At 38.5% G+C, this 20,631-nt stretch overlaps 1 protein-coding gene across 2 annotated transcripts in view; it reads right to left on the bottom strand.

Annotated features, from left to right (window-relative positions):
* Window positions 1-905: 905 nt before the first annotated feature.
* Window positions 906-20,631, bottom strand: part of SYK (spleen associated tyrosine kinase) — a 34,786-nt gene continuing 15,060 nt past the window's right edge. Inside the window, exons 5-13 of one of the 2 annotated variants that reach the window (XM_086479566.1) lie at window positions 20,078-20,127; window positions 15,361-15,429; window positions 7,332-7,422; window positions 6,494-6,671; window positions 5,020-5,229; window positions 4,387-4,576; window positions 2,872-3,012; window positions 2,519-2,631; window positions 906-1,006 (exon numbers count right to left, since the gene is read on the bottom strand). In XM_086479566.1, the coding sequence (XP_086335692.1) occupies window positions 934-1,006; window positions 2,519-2,631; window positions 2,872-3,012; window positions 4,387-4,576; window positions 5,020-5,229; window positions 6,494-6,671; window positions 7,332-7,422; window positions 15,361-15,429; window positions 20,078-20,127 (1,115 nt within the window). In that variant the 3' untranslated portion in view covers window positions 906-933. The remainder of the gene's footprint in view (window positions 1,007-2,518; window positions 2,632-2,871; window positions 3,013-4,386; window positions 4,577-5,019; window positions 5,230-6,493; window positions 6,672-7,331; window positions 7,423-15,360; window positions 15,430-20,077; window positions 20,128-20,631) is intronic. The other variant, XM_086479565.1, reaches the window with a different exon arrangement.

The raw sequence follows: 20,631 nt of genomic DNA, 5'->3' as shown, positions 1-20,631 counted from the left end.
CAAAACACAACACAAGGAGCTTTGGGATACCCAAAGAGATACATGGAAAAGATATCTCTGGAGAAGGCTGAAACAGCACAGAGAAAGAAAGGTGCTGCTTCATCACCTTTCACTATACAGCTGTCTTTTCAGGAATGCAGTAATGGAGTTTATGTTAAAACCCAGAATCATTGTCTTAGGTTGTTCCAAGATGAGAGCAAGCCCCTGAGTTCCCAGGTTTCACCAGGAAAAAAAATAACTGCCTGAAGGACAGTTTTTTACAGCTGGGCTTGCACATGAGATAAGGAATGAGAGAAGTTGGTCACATTTGAAGGAGAGGATGATGTTAGCAATTCACATCTCCCAGTTCCCCTTTGCCTACATTACTACTGAGAAGAATACAGTTTGGTTTTAAAGGGGCTTGGAGGTAAAATCAAGCATGCTATCAGTCAAAGTGACTGACACATTTTCACAGTGAATTTCCTTCACAGTGAGAAATGTTTATGCTATTCTTCCTTGGGGAGTGAGAAGGCTGGAATAACTCTTAATGAATTTGAGGACTAAGAATATTAATAGCAAGAATCTAAATTCCAATCTGCATTCAAATACAAGAGAGGAAGAGGTCTGAAAGACATTAAATAGGCTTTGCATGACCACAAAATGTAATGCCAATAAAGCTGTAAATAAAATTAAATGAAATGTAGCAAAACTGTAAGTGTCTGCTCTGACATCCATGCTGCTTGCTTTGGGGCCTCTCCACTTTCAACATGCTATTTCAGGGCTTGGATATTGCGTAGAAGGCAAGAAAAAGCAACCCTGCAGACACAGGGCTTAGCTCTGAGCTTTGCAGAGTGAAAGCTGCAGTACAAAAATCAAATTCACTCAGTTTCAGACACTGAACTGCTTCTCAGAGGGTGCTGGCTGGAGGCAGGGAAGCTGCTGTCCTTCATGCTGTTAGTGGGAAATGTCGTAGTAGTAGTTACGTAATCTCAGCTCGACCGCAACAAATCCTGGTCGGTCATCCACACTGCGGAAAGACAACAAGTATCACTGCGTAGGAAGGAGAAAGCTGGCAAGGTGCGTGGGCCCTGTAATGCTTGGGACTTTACCTCAGTGACAGATCACTTAAAGCGGCTCACAATATTTCAAGGCTACCAAAATGATGCTACAAAATTAATACTAAGTAGCAAATGTCACTACGGAGCATCCAGGCAGTGGATTCACTATCATGCCTCCTACTTTGTGGTTATAATGCGTACTGTCATACTATAATGCATACTACATTCATACAGAGTGTCTTAGCACCACTGAGAGGAGCCCATGCACACACCATACAGCTGTACTATCTTTCCTCTATATCTGCAACAATTTGTGGATTTGGAAGAACACAATTAAATTGACAACAAGCCCTTACAATAAAACATCACATATTGAGGTAGATAGACAGCCTGACTTGAGGCTTCTTTTTAATTTTTTTTTCTTTCCAATATTAAAGATACTTGAGTAAAAACAAATAAAAGGCAGCATGCTTTATGATATCCTTACTGTTCATGACAAAAAATGATCCCTTTCACTCTGGAACAGTTATGGCATTCTTCCAGTCAAATGAAAAGGCAGAAATTGTTTTATATCTCCACACTTTTTCTAGAGCACTAGGTGTAATAAAATTAACAAAGAAGCAAGGTACCTAAAAGTGAAGTACCATAGCTCCTTAAACGGAAACCAGAGATCTTTGTTGGACACACACAGTCTCCAGATGGCAAACTGGAAGAATAAGTGACATTACAGCACAGTTTGGGCGCTTTATGGAGACCTTCCTACAGCTGAAAGTAACTTCAACAGAATAGTTTAAAATGATAAATCTTAAAACATTTTTAATAATGTTTTTGCAATATACTAATTAAAAAAGAATATCAGGCTTTCTCCTTTTTCTTTGTATTTCATAATTCTAACTTCTGAATTGTTATTGATCAGAAAAAATGTTTCTGACATATTAGATACGATCTGAAAAGATGTTTTCCCTCTTACTAATAGGAAGTCAATGTGGGATCCAATCTGAGTATATTCAGAAATGAGAGAAGAGAAAAATAGGTCAAAACAATTAATTATTGAGGAATGGAATGAATAATTTGGCAATGTGACTTCAAAATTTCAGTAAAGAGAAGGTCTTGGAAATGAAAATTAAACAAAATACAATCCAAAATGAAATAAAAATAATTGCTTAATTTCAAACTTTCTTTTCAAAATACATGACTGCCCTTTTTGTGGAATTACTTGGGTTTTATGATATCCGATTTTTTTGATATATAACTTTTCCTGCATAATCAGCTGTGCAAAATCAGCTTCTTGCAGTACACACAGTAACTCAAATAATTTTCACCTGGAAGTGCAACTGACTCCTTAGTTTGGAGGTTATTTGTAAGCTGAAACTACATATTTGGAAATATAGCGCCCTGCCCACCCCTCCCCCTTTCTGGCTATTAACTAAGTAGATTAAAACATACTTCTGTTACAACAGAGAGCATCACATCATACTCACTTGTATGTCCAACACAATTTCATTAGATCATAGACTTCTGTTGGACAGACTTCAGGACACTCCATTCGTTCTCCTCTTTCAATCATCTGTGCAACTTCACCACCTTTCATTCCCTAGAACAGTGTGACCAGAACAGTCATCCAAGTTGCAAATGATTACACCACACATGCTAGTACAAAACAAACAGAGGCATGGAGTTTATTTTTGGGCTATCCTTTGACTCATTTGTTGCAACAGATCGAGCGTTAAGGCCTGCTTTGGCCTGCAATAACTCTTTTTAGGTAGGAAAAGGTATTGGTTCAAATTTGCTCTGAATTTTTACAGAAAAAACATTGCCAGATACAACTACTCACCTTATATGGTTTTTGTCCATAAGAGAAAGCTTCCCACATTAAAACCCCAAAGCTCCAGACATCACTTTTGCTAGAAAATTTGTAGAAATTCATGCATTCAGGAGCATACCACTTGACTGGCCATTTTCCATGACTTTGTGCCTAAAATAAGTCATAACAGAAAGGAAAAAAAGCAGTCTAGAGACAGTGGTAAGTAGTAACAACATCAGAATTCATATAAGCCAAGTTAACTTAGATCTGCACACTTTTGTACTAAGTACTATAAAATTTGTGATGCAGCTGGCATTAGAGAGAATGGGTAGCAGCTTCTTCAAAGTGTTACAAAATTGTTCCTAATCTTCCACTTTCAAAATAATGCACTGAAATGAAATCTATGGTAAAGCAAAGCAAAACGTGACATGAAGTCATATTTTTAGTGGCATTTAATTTAAAGCTGCTCTTTAAAAGTAAGAATTTTCATCTAGGCTCTCCACAGAGGGCGAGATACACATCCAGCTATGCTGAGTCTCATTATTACTTGAAGTTGACGCTCCATTTCAAAGCACAGCAACCGCCTTGTGGCAAACTGCAGTTTGATTAAATCATGCCGTAGCGCTGTGTTACCACAACACGAGTGTCAAGCTATCACAGCACAGTGCTAGATTAGGTGAAAGAACCCCACTGCATTCTGTGGAGTTGTAAAGAAAGCGGGACTTTGATACCAATTCTCAAACCTCTGACAAGCAACTAGCTAGGCTAGTGGCAGTGATTTAACATGTACTGCCTTTTCTGGCAGCAGTTACTGTTCCCACAGGAAGGTCATCAGAAGGGAGTATGTGCTTGCTCCTCCTCTGCAGCGTTTCATGGTGTGGCTTATTAGTTTTAAACAGCCGATGAAAAGGAATAGGCAGAAGGAAGAAACAATTTGAACTGCAAAAGCAATATATCAGAAAAAAAGATGCTGACACAATTAAAGCCTTCATCTCTCACAGATAGTTTTACCTTATTAAATGTGGGAGTTATTTCATCCCCTTTAGCTGAAATCAAATGAATTTAAAACGAAGCTCAACAAATTCTGCTCAGATCAAATGATTATTCACCAATGGTAACCTTTCAAAAACCTCCCCAAATTCAGTTCTATTAGTCAGTAATACAGTGCTCTAGCCTAGATTTTCTTTGGACACGGCGAAAACCTTAAGTGCCCAAAAGTTCGTATCTGCAACAAAGACATTTTCTGCCTTTTTTGTAAGGAGGTATCTCATTTCCACCATAAATTTCAATCTTCTAATGACAAGTCTACCAAAAGTAAATGAAAGAAGTAAGCAAATAAAAGAAGGGACTACCTTTTTCCTCCCTACACATCTCTTAATGTTGATCATGCATTTTGAAAATCAGTGACCTACTATCAGGGTATAAAATAATGGATGATACATATTATTTCTAATTTTCAACTTTTAAAAACAAGTGCACTTCAACTGAAAATAACCTTATTAAGCTATACTACTATACAGCTTTCATGTCTTGTGCAAACCTTACCTTATAATAATTTTCATCAGCACTAAGAGCTTTAGAAAGTCCAAAGTCACTAATTTTGGCATAATGTTGGGTGACTAATAGAACATTCCTTGCAGCCAGATCCCTATGAACAAAGTTATTCTCCTCCAGGTATTTCATCCCCATGGAAACCTGATGTACCAGCTCTGTTATATTCTTCTCCGTGACATGTCTGAAAAGCATAATTGAATTCTTAAGAGGTCAGGAGTTCATTTTCATGACTTTTCATGAAGTTCAAATATAAATCTTTACTATGAACTCCTCCACATCATACCAGGAACTTGATGCACTTACGTTTAGCTAAGCTTTAATTAGAACAGGCAGCATAAGAATGTCCTGAGCAAGATGATATGTGATCATATCAATAAATGAGCAACTGAAGGACATGTGAAAATTCTTTCATTTATTCAAAATGCACTGTTTTACCAGAAATATTTGACAGTGAGGACGCATGCACAAGATAATCATGTCCCAGTGAAAAGTAAATACAATCATTAATTACTACATTAACAACATGTCAATTTAAAATTGCTCTTAAAGAAAAAAAAAAAAAAGGACCTGTATCTTTTTTCCCCTTTGGATAAATCCTACAAAATGGAATCAAAGCTTACATACCTATTTTTTTGCAAAAATTTGTTCAACGGCCCAAGTTCAGCCATTTCCATTACTAACATCCAGGCCTCAGCTTCACATATGCCTATCATTCGGACAATATATGGGTTATCCAGTTGCTGCATTACATTTGCTTCTCTCAGTAATTCATCCTTTATGGCTGGATCATTACTCTCATTCTTAAGAATTTTTACAGCCACTGACTTGGCACCCCTACAAAAAAGAATTCGGTTCTGGGATTAGTTGATGAAAAATTTGTGTGCAAAGGCACACAATCTTCATCTGATGTTTCTGTGCACATAGTAGAAACTGTGACAAAAGACAGAATTGACATTCAGAGGGGAAAAACACCGACTGCAACAGGAACATCTCTATCAAATGCTCAGAAGACAGCTAAGCAAAAGAGAGAGAATGGAAAGAACCTGAGAAAATTATAAATAATCATAAAAAGGTCTTAACAAGGTTGAAAAACAAATATACCAGACAAAATTTTCTTGCCCATTCTGTCAAGAATGCCATAAAGCTTTTCTCTAAGCACTGAGGTGTTTTGGGGATGAGAACATAACATGCAGCATTTCAAGGCCCCAAGGCAGTGCTCTGAAATCCTGAGAAACTAAGCCTACTTCTGCAACCTTCAGCTCATAGAAGTAAGTGAAAGAGTGACTGATGAGATTGACAGACCTCAAGTGTGAAACAAGATTAGCAAATGCACAAGCTGGGACCAAAGCCCTTTGAACCCCCTCAGACTGTACTGGAAAAAGAAAAATCCTTCCTGGCTCTGAAAACCTTGGTTAAAGAAATGCCTCTGGCTTCAGGTCATGAAAATGTATACATAATGAGCCCATGGCCTTAAACAACATACTGATAACATTTTACTATGAAAATACATGAACAGTCAGATGCTCCCATTTCTGCCAGTATAACCAGGTTCTGTTCCTACAGCAATTACATGATAAAAGAGGTCACAATATGTTCTGCCTTCTTGAAAATCAACATTCCAGCTCCATGAAACAGGTATTTATCAGGCTTATTTTAGGTGAAAATTTCTTTGCTACAGGTAAGCTCTCCACGGCACTCTACGCTATTCCTCAAAGAGCAGTAGTACAAATGGGAAATACTGAGCAGCATGACTGCCCACACAAACTATGGAGGAAGACAGTGGACTGCCCACTCTGCTCTCCCTGACAGGAGAGAAAATAGTCGTAAGGGACACCTTCCCACTTTACAGACAAAAATAATGGCTGGGAGGTGACTATGATGCAGGCAAAGAGATGTCTGCAAACAGAGGAAAAGAAAATGAGCGTATAGAAAATCAGCATATGCGTGTATGTACAAAGACAGAAATAGGTAAATGTTAGCCCAAATTACCTAGGTACACTCTCACCTCAGAAGACATGCAAAGATTACTGGTGTTTCAAAAAATAAAGGCTAGAGCTTTTACATATTAGACTCTGTGAAAACAGAAGGAAACACTTACTTTTTCATCTTATAGAACCCTTTCTTTACAGTACCAAAGTTGCCAGAGCCAAGTTCTCCTTCCTCCAAGGTTAACAATTTCCTGTCAAGAGTAACATTTTTTGGTTTCATTTCATCTGGATCAGCATATGGACTTTCATAGACCTCAGTATCCATGGGTAAAGCCTCTCTCTGATCACCTGCAGTTCAATCAATGAAAAAAATAGTCATTATGTGAGATACTTTTGGTGCCACAGCTACTATATTCACTCTTTCTATGTTCAAGATCATCAGGGTGTTTGACTTGTGCAGTCCAGCTACAGGCACTCTAGAACACCCCAAAAGAGAGTGAACTCCACCTGGTGACATAGTCTAATTATTGAGCATCTGTGTAACACGAAACCAGCAGGTTCCTTGCCAGAAGTAGGGTTAAGGGCTGGCCCTTCTCCTTAGTACTTTCCATTAGTTACCTCAGACAATTCTTCACTCAGAATGCTGCCTCATGTAGTTCGTTCTTAGGTACCATCTTTAACTGCATTTTACAGAAAGCCTGAGCACCAACTTGGCACTGTGGATGCAACAGGACACAATTCTTTTCATGAAGTGCAAGGATGCAGCTTTTAGACTCAAGGAAATAATAATCTTTCATTTCAACAAGGAAAAAGGGATTTCTGCTAAACAACTTTTATTACAGATGGTGACATCTGGCAGTGTCAGCTACTAGGCTTGAGCAATGGTAGTGGCTATATCAATACACAACATGGTGTGAAATATATGCAAGAAAAAAGAAATACGAGTTGAGGGGACATCTCTGGCATAAAGAAGGAAATTGTATTAACAACATAAATTACTCTGCCTACCTTTTTCTGCTCCTGTAAGACCTCTCTTCCTTTGCAGCACATAAGGATTAAAAGGTGCTTCATCAGGTGGGTGGCCAATAGTTGTCTGAAGCTGTAGCACACAAATAGAATTTTTCTGTTTAGCAATGAATAGGTAAGTTAGCATTTTTTTCCCCAAGGATTATGGTATAATGATTGCAAGAGACACACAGGTGAGAATTAGAAAGTAAGAAAGGGATCCAACAAAGTTTATTTCATTCTGGAGGTTATTGCTTGAGTAAATATGCAGGCCAAATGAAATATACACTGCTAAAGCATAAAAAGCTATTGCAAATATTTCAGAGCATTTGATCTGAGAGAATTAACTGGAATTGGTCATGCACAAATCTTATTCTGCAGATATTGAATTTACATGCTCTTTTGAAATCTGTCTTGTAACACAAGTAGTCATAAGGATTTCTCTTTAATCTGTCCTTCCTCCCTCTCCAAGTTATCTCTCTCCATATCTAAGCCATAGAGAAATTCCTAGCACAAATGGAAACAAAAAAATACTTCCCTGTTTCTGTTGCGGATGTTATAGAGTTACTCCACTTGGAAGAAACTGAGGTAAAAAGTGATTATTTAATAGGCTTCTGTAATGTCATGGACAAACATCATGGATCAGATACTAGGCCAATCTGCTCTAAAGAGGGAGAAAAATATGTAGTTCTTACTGTACCTGAACATCTGGTTCAAATACAATCCCTCTGCCTTTACTCTTTGTCAGAGGAATACTATGGAGCACACAAACCACCCCAGCAGAAACACGGTGTGTTCTGGAGGTCCTTGGCTGAAGGATGAGTCTGGCATAATAAAGTATAGACAAGAGAAACTTGTAATCTGCTTTCTTCTGTCTGTGAACTGTCAGCAACCAGGAATTACAGAACTTATTTCTGCAGTTTAGTCCCTTTTCCTTCTCAATGTAGAAATTTTACTCTACTCATGAGTGACCTCATCCTCCTAAGAAAGTGTTTTAAAAACAGAAATTCAAACATCAACACGAGTTTGCTCAGCTCAATCAGAAAAAAAGGAATATTCTACTTGCAAAACAAGTACAATGGATAGGGCTATTTTGCAAATATTCGAGTATAAAATTCTTCTTTTTAATAACTAAAGCTTTCAGTAGAATGAAACAGTTGTGGTGTTCAAGAGAAACAGAGCCTGAGAAACATCTAGGAGTGAATTATTGGGTGCAACAGAAGTTTTATCACCTGGAAACTGCATTTTGTAGGGAAAACGCCTGACCTAGATGGTACAGACCTTTAAATCCTAATTAAGTGATCTGCCCAGTTGGATGAAGCAGAAAAGGTTTCACTAAATAGATTTTACAGCAAACCCCTAGTAGGAGGCCAACACTCAGCAAGATTCTGGCCTAGTGGGATGAGCATGGTGTCATCAGGGACGGTAAGGGTAACGCTTTTGACTTGAATAGTTCAGTCTCATGGAACAATGTTGAAAGGCCATTTGCTATCAGGGCAAGCCACAAGAGTCCTGAGATGGTTCTGAGGTAGCTCAGGGACCAAACTGTGCTGATGATCTCAAGAACAAGGAGGCAAAAGAATGATATAAAACAAGATCCTCAGCACTAGTTTTGTTTTTCTAGCCTGGTACACCTTGCCAGGTCTGCAAGTTAAGAACTGTATTTCCAAGACCTGTATCACTCTATTTCAGACACAGGCCATTCGCTAACCCCAAAAAATGCACTAAGATTGGAACTCAATCCTAAACCTCTTAAGTGATGAACTGGCAGTTTCACTGTGAACACTTAGGACATTCTTTCCCTGCACTACCTCAGGATGTATAACAAAATGCTTATGTTCAGTTAAAAATATTAATCATCTTTTGCAAAGCAAAACCAAATCAGGTGGAACTATAATTACTGAGACCACAGTGATTTTAGTTTATGCATTTCATATATCCTGTATTGCTTCAGAACATGTCAAGAATACTTAGGTCTTTTTATCTTATTGCTAGTAACCATGACCCATCCAGGATCACTACCAAAAGGTGATCAGAAGTTCCACCAGATAGCTTCCTAGATGTATTTTTGCTTCCTACGTTAACTATATTTACACTTTAAAAGTGAGATCATTTTACATTCCAAAAAGTAATTGGAATCAATTAACTGAGTGGATGTAAAGCAATATGGACTGACATTAATATCTGCTGCTAGACAGATACAAAGCAAGCAGGTGCAAATTGCCACATTGCATGGGTTTTATGGAAGCCTCTGATCAACACTTCTTGGCCAAGGGGTCCAAAAGGAGAGTGGGGAAAAAAAAGGATAAAAATATGGTGATTTCCTAAGAAAGGGACTGAGATGCTGAGTCTTCAGCGTCAGTTTCCAGGATACTGGAAGGAAAGTCCTGAAAGACTTAGGAATGATAGAATCATAGTTTCAAAGGATACCTTTTGCATAGTTTACCCTTAAAATAATTTCTCTGTTAGAAATGTAAAGTGTTCAGAAAATGACACCTAGAAGAGACTGCATTGCTCGGGGACTCTTTTGCTTTTTGAAAACTTTGACAGGACTATCAATTGTCCTCTGTTCACTGTGGGGAGTACCTCACCTGTGCACCAAAAAGTGCAATTGGAATATCTGAACCCAAGCCTTGAAACGTCCCACAGCACATCCCTCACTTAAAACATTGACACCTTTTCTGTAGTCACAGTCAGGTAAAGTCACACAGATGTAGCTGTATCTCTAAGCTAACCAATGAAGCATGGCAGCATGGCAGCTCAGTTTTCCGTCTTTCCACAAACAATCAAGTGCTGGATAGAGTTTGTGTGGTTGCTGATACGTAACAAGGAATATAAATTCAGCCCACAGAAGGGTATACCTTGAGCAGATCTTCCTCGTCTTTAAATGAGTAAAAAGATTGTGTACCACTTTTCCTCATTGTAACCCAAGCTTACAAGAAATAGGATACAAGCACTTTTGGGAAAGGCCTTTAAAATTGGTAAGCTCAAGACTTCAAATGGACTTGGACTTACTGTTTGAAGTGATAACTTTTTGATAGCAATATAACCCTGAAGGCTGAATCATAATGATGGAAATTACCAATTCCACTGCAACACCTTGTATAGGTCGACAAGTAAGCTTCATTTGATTGCTGCTGAACAACAGGGCAGAAACACTTAAGAAGTACTCAGCCAGTACTGGATAACCCCACAAATTTTAAAAAACTTGCAGGGCGTAAGGTCTCATGTGATTAGAGTTGCAAACTAGAGAAGTAGTTAAACATCCCTCATTATAGGTCTCAGTGTATGAACTGGCCTATTTTGGACTGGCAAAACAGAGTTCATGTACACCAAATTCATGCATCTCAAGAATCCATTCACCAGTGCAGAACAGCTGGGAAAAATACAGCTCTGGCCATGGTATAGCTGACTCCTCAAATGGGATGTGTAGAGATGTTTCTGCTCTTTCCATTTCAAGACATATACAGGATATTGACATATTTACTATACAGGATATATATAGGCATCAGCCCGACCTTGGTGCTGGGGAAGATTATGGAGTGGTTCATCTTGAGGGCTCTCAAATGGCAGGTGCAGGACAACCAGGGACTCAGGCCCAGCCAGCCTGGGTTCTTGAAAGGCAGGTCCTGCATAACCTCCTTCTATGACCAGGTGACCCACCTAGTCGATGAGGTGAAGGCTGTGGATGTCATCTACCTGGACTTTAGTAAAGCCTTTGACACAGTCTCCCACAGCATTCTCATAGGAAAGCTGGTGGCTCACGGCCGAGACAGCTGCACACTAAGCCCGCTTAAAAACTGGCTGGACGGCCAAGCACAGAGAGTTGTTGTGCTGAATGGAGTGAAATCCACCTGGCGGACGGTCACAAGTGGTGTCCTCCAGGGCTCAATATTGGGACCGGTCTTGTTTAATATCTTAACTGATGACCTGGATGATGGGCTCGAGTGCTCCCTCAGTAAGTTTGTAGACAACACAAAATTGGGTGGGAGTGCTGATCTGCTCAAGGGTAGCAAGTCTGTGCAGAGGGACCTGGACAGGCTGGATCGATGGGCTGAGGCCAATTGTATGAGGTTTAACAAGGCCAAGTGCCGGGTCCTCCACTTGGGCCACAACAACCCCATGCAGCGCTACAGGCTTGGGGATGAGTGGCTGGAAAGCTACCTGACAGAAAAGGACCTGGGGGTGCTGGTCGACAGCCGGCTGAACATGAGTCAGCAGTGTGCCCAGGTGGGCAAGAAGGCCAACAGCATCCTGGCCTGTATCAGCAGTAGTGTGGCCAGCAGGAGTAGGGAGGTGATGGTGCCCCTATACTCAGCACTGATGACGCTGAACCTTCCACACTGTGTGAATTTTTGGGCCCCTCACTGCAAGAAAGACGTTGAGGTGTTGGAGCGCGTCCAGAGAAGGGCAATGAAGCTGGTGAAGGGTCTAGAGCACAAGTCTTACGAGGAGCAGCTGAGGGTACTGGGGTTTGTTTAGTTTGGAGAAGAGGAGACTGAGAGGAGACCTTATTGCTCTCTCCAACTACCTGCAAGGAGGTTGTAGTGAGGTGGGGGTCAGTCTCTTCTGTGATAGTGACACAGCGATAGGACAAGAGGAAATGGCCTCAAGTTGGACTGGGGGAGGTTTAGGTTGGACATTAGCAAAAATTTCTTTACCGAAAGAGTGGTCAAACGTCAGAACAGGCTGCCCAGGGAAGTGGTGGAGTTGCCATCCCTGGGGGTGTTCAAAAAACATGTAGATATGGCATTTTGGGACATAGTTTAGTGGGCATGGTAGTATTAGTTCAACAGTTGGACCTGATGATCTCAGAAGTCTATTCCAACCTAATGATTCTATGATTCTAGGAACAAACTAAAAGAATCAGAAAGGATCGAATACTCTTGTTCAGGAACTGCATTTGGGGAAAAAAAGAAAAAAAAGTGCCCACTGCTGTGCTTGTGACTAAAACTCTGCAGCTGTGAATTGGAAATGTTGCAGTGACACCGTATCTAACAAAGTGGGTTCTCTTTCTCAAAGAGATGCTCATGTTTAAGGTGAATGATAATGTGTCATGCACCATCAGTGTTAGCTTAGTTAACTAGTATGTATATATGTGTGAAATGTTATATTTGATTAAACAGCTTAATAATGTTTTTTCATTAGTATTTCTGGTTGAATTGCAATTTGATGTTTCACAGGCACCTCTTCAGCTTATATTAGTAACTTGGGAATATTGTGCAGCACTCAGAAAATCTCAAACATTTTTCTTTAGTTCTGCCAGTTAGGTATTAGTGGTATGTAGCACCCTGCATGTATTTGAATAGGATTTTCTAGAAGAAAGGTTGGAATTTTTAAGTCAAGTGAGGCTGACTAGAACGGCCACAGGAGGTATGTATCACTGTATGTACAGTGGTCTGGATAACAGTACAATATAATTTCCTTTTTATTTAACTGCCATTTAAATGCAGAGTCCTTTCTGCCCTACACTTTAAAAACTGCAAGTTTAATTCTGCAGATCTTTTCCTGACAAAGGGAGCTTTGTCTTAATACAACTAAGGTATAGGGTAGGAGGTGACTCCTTACATTCTTACAAGGAGCAGAGTGGGCAAAATGACCATGGATTTGCTTGTCCAGTAAAAAAACAATGTAAGAAAAGAGTCCGCTAGAGGAGCCTGTTAAAAATGGCTATGACTATGTGACACCTTGTGGCACATACACTTGCAAACCTTGGGCCAGGCTGCCATTTTATGCTCTCATATGAGTAAACTGTTGTGGGCCTATCCTGTTTTCACATCAACATATTTCTTTTCTTCTGTTAGGGTTTAATTTCATTGGTTAAACTTCTCAGTAACCTAAGCTAACCTAAATGTTAGGTTAGCTTCTTCCCCTTCTTAGGGACCGGCTATACTTGTGTGTCACTTTTACAGTAATATAGCCACATGCACAACGAGAGAAAAATCAGAAGGCAGAGAGCTTGCGTTGACACAAAGGTATCTTTCTAGTTAAAGGAATACCACCTTCTAACATGGATAAGGCCTTAGTAGGATAACTGCTAAGCAAGTTTAATAGTATTTAGTTGATGCAATGAGAACAAGACCCAGTTACTGTTTGCTTTAAAATATGAATGAAACGGCTCTAACTACTCTGATTTTTGTAGTAAAATTATCATTTTATAGTAAAGAATATGCTTACGAAGGCAATCAGTACAGCAAGTGTGATTACTTTTCGGGTTAATAATTCTGATTTGCAAAAACGCAAACGTATATGTAGGACTATATAAAGTCGTCTTTTTTTTGCTAAACCACACTGAATAACAAAATACTGCATGACAACGATGTTATTAGCCAAATTCTCAATGAGCTTTGGCTAAGACATCTTAATCGCCGCTAGGTGGCACGAGTTCATCTAAATTGTCATCTACATTGTCAATTTTACATTAGTGAGTAAACCGGCCTGAAAATTCTTGAACTTGGTGCTAAAATTATATAAAAATAACCAGTGAGTGAATTTTTTTAAAACCCCATATTTTCCAAGACTGAGTAAATATAACAGCGTAAATTTTCCATTTTACTGTCTGAAAGTTTTTGACGCAAGAGAAGTAACTGCCTAATCAACTAGGTCTAAAGTAAATTCTGCATGTTGGAGTTAATGGATGGTAAATCTTGGAACCGTTCAGAGCAGGACTTTTGTTTAGAGTCTAAAATTCAGCAGTATGATGAAATTTATGGGTTTGAGTATTCAGGGTTAAGTATATGTAAATGGTGAACAAATCAGATTTCTGAAATTATTTTCTTAAATGATTGGCCCTTCTCTGCCAATACGCTTCAGTCTGTACTCTGTGTATGCTCCCCACAAGGCAGGGACGGGTATTTGACTAGAGAAAGCAACCAGAGAGAAGCATATGTCTTACCAGGTGAACAGCCAGCAGAGTGACCAGAGCCATGTTTAGAGAATTCAGACCCCAGAGTCACTTTTCTGAAGAAAACCAAATTACTTTCATCTAATGTGTGATAGTATGGCAATTTTTTTCAGATAGCTTTAGAACATGTCCTGCCACTGTACCTATATTTATACAAGATGACAGCACATTAAATACATGGGTCCTGTAAGGGTATACAAATGACAACAGCTATTGGTACTTCAGTATAAAAGTGAATTGAAGTTGTAAAAAAAGAATAATAGTTATCTACCAGGATTACTAAATACAGTATATGTCAAACACACTTTTTCACTCTGAACAGCAGCATACTTCTAGGGCTTTTTATGCCTGCTCATTTTTGTTGAACAACTGGAAATAAATAAATAAATAAACAAAAAGAGAGACTCATGGGTGGAACAAGGACACACATGTTATTCTCAGCATGCAAACAAAGCTCATAACTACATGCTTCACAACTACATCAATTACTGGACAGCATAATTTTCTGGCCATGCAGCAGCATTTTCATTAGTACAGGCCTAGGTTCCCCTTGGCTCCTGATGTCTTATCACCATTCCCATTTTGCTTGGTCTTGTGACACCTTACACTTGTCCAAATGTAATTAATGTCAATGCATAACAAGATTTGTGCACATAGGTTCTGTAAGAATGTATTTTGAGGTTGTTATTAACAAATTGTTCCCTAAAAGTGCTCAGTAACAGCATTGTGTAAGCAATCATATTTTCTGATTAGGAATGATAGTTCAGAGTAGAAATATCATTTTGTTCTGCTATAAGCGACTGTTTTATTATACCACATTTTATTTGCAGACATGTTGAGATCTGCACTTACAATTTGGGATGTGAGAAATCACTTAAAAACAGTCCCTCATTTTTTAAAACCTCTTAAAAAACATTGCTTTAGTTATAAAATCAAGGCCATAATTATGCAGATCATTAGGAAAGAAGCAGAAAGCTTACAAAATCTTCACAATCTGACTGTTAGTAGCCAAGACACACATTTAGTAACAGCAAGCCAAAAGAAGGGGGGGGGGGGGAAAAGAGTGAAATTAGTCAAGTGTAAGTCCTTTTAACTCAGTAAAAAGCCTAATAAGACTATATGAGGCACCTTTTTGCTGCCAGCCTTTGGAAAGGTGTACGATTTGAGTCTTGAGATAATTCCACCTCCTGCCCAAGTCTAGAAACCACAATGTCAAAGAGGAACAGTAAACAGGAAAATTGCTAACAGTATTTTACAAAACAGACGTAGCATACAAGAACAAAACACTCCCAACCTTTCTCCCGTGTGTGCCTGCAAGCACACAAACAACGCATCAAACAAATGTAGCATAGTACTAAGTTTTCTTTCAACTATATTACTGTCAAATCATCTTGAATCTGTAGATATACTTTAAGGCAGTTTTTAAATTCAAGCACATTGCCCTTTCCCCAGATCTTTTACCTAGTATGTTTCTCCTGCCTTTCTTATTGAACTTTAGCCACCTCTCAACATACTTAGCAATGTAAATCAGTTGATAACTTTAGTGTCTTGAAGTATGACTAAGGTATCAAGCAAGATTTGAAGCACACCTTGGTCTTACAACAAACGATGTGGTTATTGAAGCAAAAAGCACACAAACTGACATTAATTCCAAACAAAAATGAACAGGCTTTAGATTTTACATGTGCACTTATGTTCTGTATAAAGATACTTTTAAAAGAAATGCAAATATGTTTTAAAACAATACATTAATTTAATTAAAAGTGTCTAATTAGCATTTCTAGGTGTCACTGAGAGATCATACCTGCCTAACTAAAACTGTGATGGAGTAGTTATTGACCAAACATTTAGGTTGAAATAATAATCTGAGCCACATTCTCAGCCACTTTAAACAGCCTTTGAACTGACTTACAGTTAGATGTTCTGAACTTTTAAACAACCCATTTGGACATTATTAATTTTTTTTTGTCTGAAAAGATAGCTCTTCTAATGGATAGGATTGGTATCTTAGTTTTCTTTTAAAAAAAAAAAAGTCTGCTTTCACATTAAAAAAAAAAGGTATCTTTTGTTTCAAAACACCAAGGATATCCACGCAGTCCCCAATTCCTGCTGCAAGAACAGAAACTTTTTTGATGCTTGACAGCCTTCAGTGCTGTGATAGATAAAAATTCAGTTACTGCATATTGAAAAAGCTTACTGAATCCACTATTTTCTTTTATGTCACAAAAGTATCTTTCCATATTGGGAATAAATGAAACCTGAAGCACTTCTTAGCCAGAGTTTTGCAACAGATTTTGGAGTTGACCAAGCAGTTACCTGTACTGCCTTGATAGTAATATTGCTTAAATCAAATGTTTGTATTAGACATACAAATGCATGCTAAGATGGATACTTAATCAGGGACAGCAACAGTACTAGTCTAAAGTTAGGCTGTACTCATAAGGTTTAGGTCTATTATTACTATCTGATAAACTATGGCTAAACAGGTAAAATACTGAAAAAGGTTAAGTGGAGAATTTGGGAAGTGGCCAGAAGTTCGCAGCTTCACTGTATCAACAACCGATTTTAGGCTCATATCAAAAGCTCCTCTGCAGGTTTAAATTTATTTGGGCTGATGTGCAGGGAGAAAAAATGTAATTTACAAAGTCAAAGGGCATCAAAATCACCTTAAATATAGTTATGGAGCCTCTGGTGAAACACAAGAAGAGTCCTAGTCCATATATGTGCTGAGAGAACTAAGATGGAGCAAACCTCCATATTGTGCATGGAGAAATTATCTCCAATACATATTTTCAGCAGAAAGTCCTTCCTTTTGCAGAGAAATCATATGTGTACCACTAAAAAGGAGATGTCCATATTCCAGAAAAGGGGACAAGAAACAGTAACATTTTGTTACTCTTAAGGTTGTTCTTGGAGCATTAGCTAATTCTCCACAAAGCCCTTCCCTGATGTTTTAAATTTCACTCCAAGCCCTTACACATCAACAGTTTGCAGTTAAATTAGCTGGACAGCCTGCCTTGTACATCATCCAGCAGATCTTTCCACAGCAGTCATACACCCTCTTAGCTTCAAAGCAACTTCAGATTTGGGCATGCTCTCCACTAAGGCTTTGGAGTCTCACCAGTGTATTTCAGGTACTAATTTACATAAAAATAGAGAATTATTGATAAATTGGTCTGCATGGGACCACTATTAGACTGTCCCTCAGAACAGGCCATTACTATCCTTTCTTCAGCTGTTAATCATGTTCTGTCCCTCTACCCTCTCTCTTCTGCTTCTTTATTCTAATGAATCTCTTCTCACAAATCATGATCATCCCTGTTGCCTTACTCTGGATTATCCTGTTGGACAACATTCTTTGGTGCAGTGCCAAAAACTGCTGAAAGTATTCCAGCTGAGACCCTGCCAGGGTTGAACAAGCTGAAAACTCTATTGATGTTTCCCTTTCTTCTACCAGCATGATGGTTGCTGGTCCTTGTGCCTGTTTTGATCCATTACAGGCATCACATCCTCTGAAAAACTGTTGCTGCTCACCATCCTGTGTTCTGCAGCTGACTATTAGAAGTGCAGTATCTTGCTGAATATTCTACTGAACTTCACCTTGTTTTTTCCAGGACATTTCTCCAATTCATCACAATTATTCTGAGTCCCAATTCAAACATCCACAATCCCAATTCACATATTTTGGCAATCCATTTTGTAAAATAAAAAAGATGCAGTACTTCAGAAATGTCATAAACTCTTAAATCTTCATTGTGATGGCATAAATAATGTGAAGATAGATTGCACATCCTCCACATAAGAATTTGTGACTGTATTTGTTCCTTCCAGAATGTATTTTTGGTTTTGCAATCTGAGTTCGTTATACTTCAGGCTCTGAGTATAAAAAAAGCTACATGAGTGGCCTTCAGTGAGTTACTGCTTTTCCACAAATATATTAACATATCAGAACCTGGCAATATTAACTGATGTCTTTGAGCTCCATAAATAGTAATACTAATTTAAAATTTTCTGCTTTCTATTTTTATGTTTTTATACCACGGGAAAGTAACTTAGCAGGCTTGTTTTAGAAAACTTGTAAAGAAAACAGGAAATTCAGATTTCAGTTTTATGAAGTTCAGAATGTCAAATATATTGCCTCTTTAAACAGTATTTTAGGAGAATATTTGCAAAATATGCACTCAACACATCTCATTCATTTCTTTGGTGCTTTTACTTCTATCCATCACGACAAGTCTTAAATGAAACTACTACTGATCAATCCTGAAAACATTAATGTTTTTATGTAAAATGTGTAAGTGACCAAGCGTATTTAAGCCAGTTACAGAAGTACATGTTCAAGGGTAGAATTAATCTTACCTAACTATGGCTACATAAAATCAAGGCATATAGTCTTGACTAATCACCTAGGCACCTTCTGACTGGAAAGACATCAGCATATATTGGTGGAAAGTCATTCCGCCACTTTTAGGCTTAAGTGACATGTGGTTGGGTATGTGTCTCTTTTGCTTCAAAATTCCCCGAAAGCAAGCCTTTGTGATTTGCTGAATGATTGGCTCTTCATTTGAGTTCATTAATGTTAGGCAAGAGTAATCATACCCTGTTAGCATGACCTCGTCTTTCACTTGTAAAGCATCATGAACAACTGGTGCGGTATTACTGCAATATACTGATAAAAAGAGAAGAGGTTGGCCCATTTACTTTCATTGCACAGTCCTAAACATCAGTCAACTTAGATACATGGGTTTTTTGTTACTACTTCTTTGATAAGTTAAACACCTAAAGTTAAGATTTCTTGAATTTACTTTCATTTACACTTAAATGGAAAAATTTTCTACAGATAATCTAAAACCTACATAGTATTCCCACACCAAATGTGCTTGCTCCATCACAATAACTGTGTGTATACCAGATGATATACAGGTGGTCTCATGTTCTTAACCTTCATGTTTGTCCTGGTAAATGGTGTAGATCCAAACCTCAGGACAACATTTTAAAAAATGGCACCGATTTTTGTTGTCTAATTTCCAGTGATTTAAAAGGGCACCTGATTTTCAAAAAGTGGTGGTATGACAATGGCTGTTGATGGACCAACGGGGACTCAACAGTACTGAAATAAATGTAATTGTCTATTTGAACAAAAATATTTTTTTCTATAATGTGGGACTGCATCAGGATAATTACCTCGATGATGAGGCTCTCCAGGGAGTGGGGAAACAACTAAATTAAACTCTCTTTTTCAGATGAGATCAACTACAGCTGAATGAGATGGTGTTATGTATCACACCTCAGGTGGCTCCTCTAATCAATGGACTCTAAGAACTTATGCAATTATAATCACAGATGGGCTTGCTCACTCTTCATGGAGTTGATGAAAGAATTTCCCCTAATTTCACTACACAAGGAATCCAACCCTTGTGCAAAGTCTGATGTTAACCACACACACCATCAGGAAAATAAATTGAACCTCCATTTCTGCTTCAACCAGCAGATTCTCAAAATAGACAATGTAAACAAAGCAGTATCTCTCCTCCTAGCGTTGATACAGTCACTACAGAATGCGACCATCAATGAGGCATTCTGTATATCAAAAATACTGGTTTTCACCTGCATTACATGTATAAAAGTTCAGAAAATTAAACTGTGAATGGCTCATGCAAAACACTGATGAAAGCAATAACTGTGCTAGAATAGGTTAAGCTTATTCTTTTCAACTTACTGCTTATATACCTAGAAAAACAAATTCACTGCTGCAACAATTCCCAAGCCTTAGGATTCCTAGAGCAGTATGTGACTGTAAACATTCTCAAATGAATGCTACTGCTATATCACCACCTACTCTTACCTTAGAAGGAGTTCCAGGAAGAGGAGGACGAGTGTTAAAAACAACATTATCTATAAAAGAATAAAAAGTAGAAGGATACTGAGCAAGGTGAGAAATGTACTGTAAGAACACAGAATTCTACATAGGTGACCAACGTTCTATTTTTTAAATCACATTACAGTGTTTCTCCTGGAGGCCCATCATTCTTTGTTTTTGTCTCTAATGTGCAGTGGACTCTGCTACTTGCTGCCACAGAGACAAAAGTATGTGCAGTGCCTAAATGATTCAAAGGAGCAGAAAAAGCACATGCACATCCTCTTGCTATGGCACTGGTATTCAGTTGGAATGACAGAAGATCACCTTAGAGAGCACAAGTTAGACAAGGATCAGGCAGAGGCATCTTTTTTCCCCTGGCAGTCAGGGCAAGAGGGAGGACAATGTCCAATTGGTATTTAACATGACATTAAAGAACAAACAGGCCAAAGAGCATACTGGACCTCAGAACACTCCCTCCCACCCCTTCCCCTCCCTTCCCCCAAGTTATCAAGGAATGCCTCTCTGACACCCATTTTCAG

This window comes from Leptosomus discolor, chromosome Z, assembly GCF_034619465.1.
Source record: "Leptosomus discolor isolate bLepDis1 chromosome Z, bLepDis1.hap2, whole genome shotgun sequence".
In the NCBI taxonomy this organism is placed as follows: Eukaryota; Metazoa; Chordata; class Aves; order Leptosomiformes; family Leptosomidae; genus Leptosomus; species Leptosomus discolor.
Note: the sequence above shows the minus strand (reverse complement) of the source record. Positions and strands in the feature narration are given on the sequence as shown.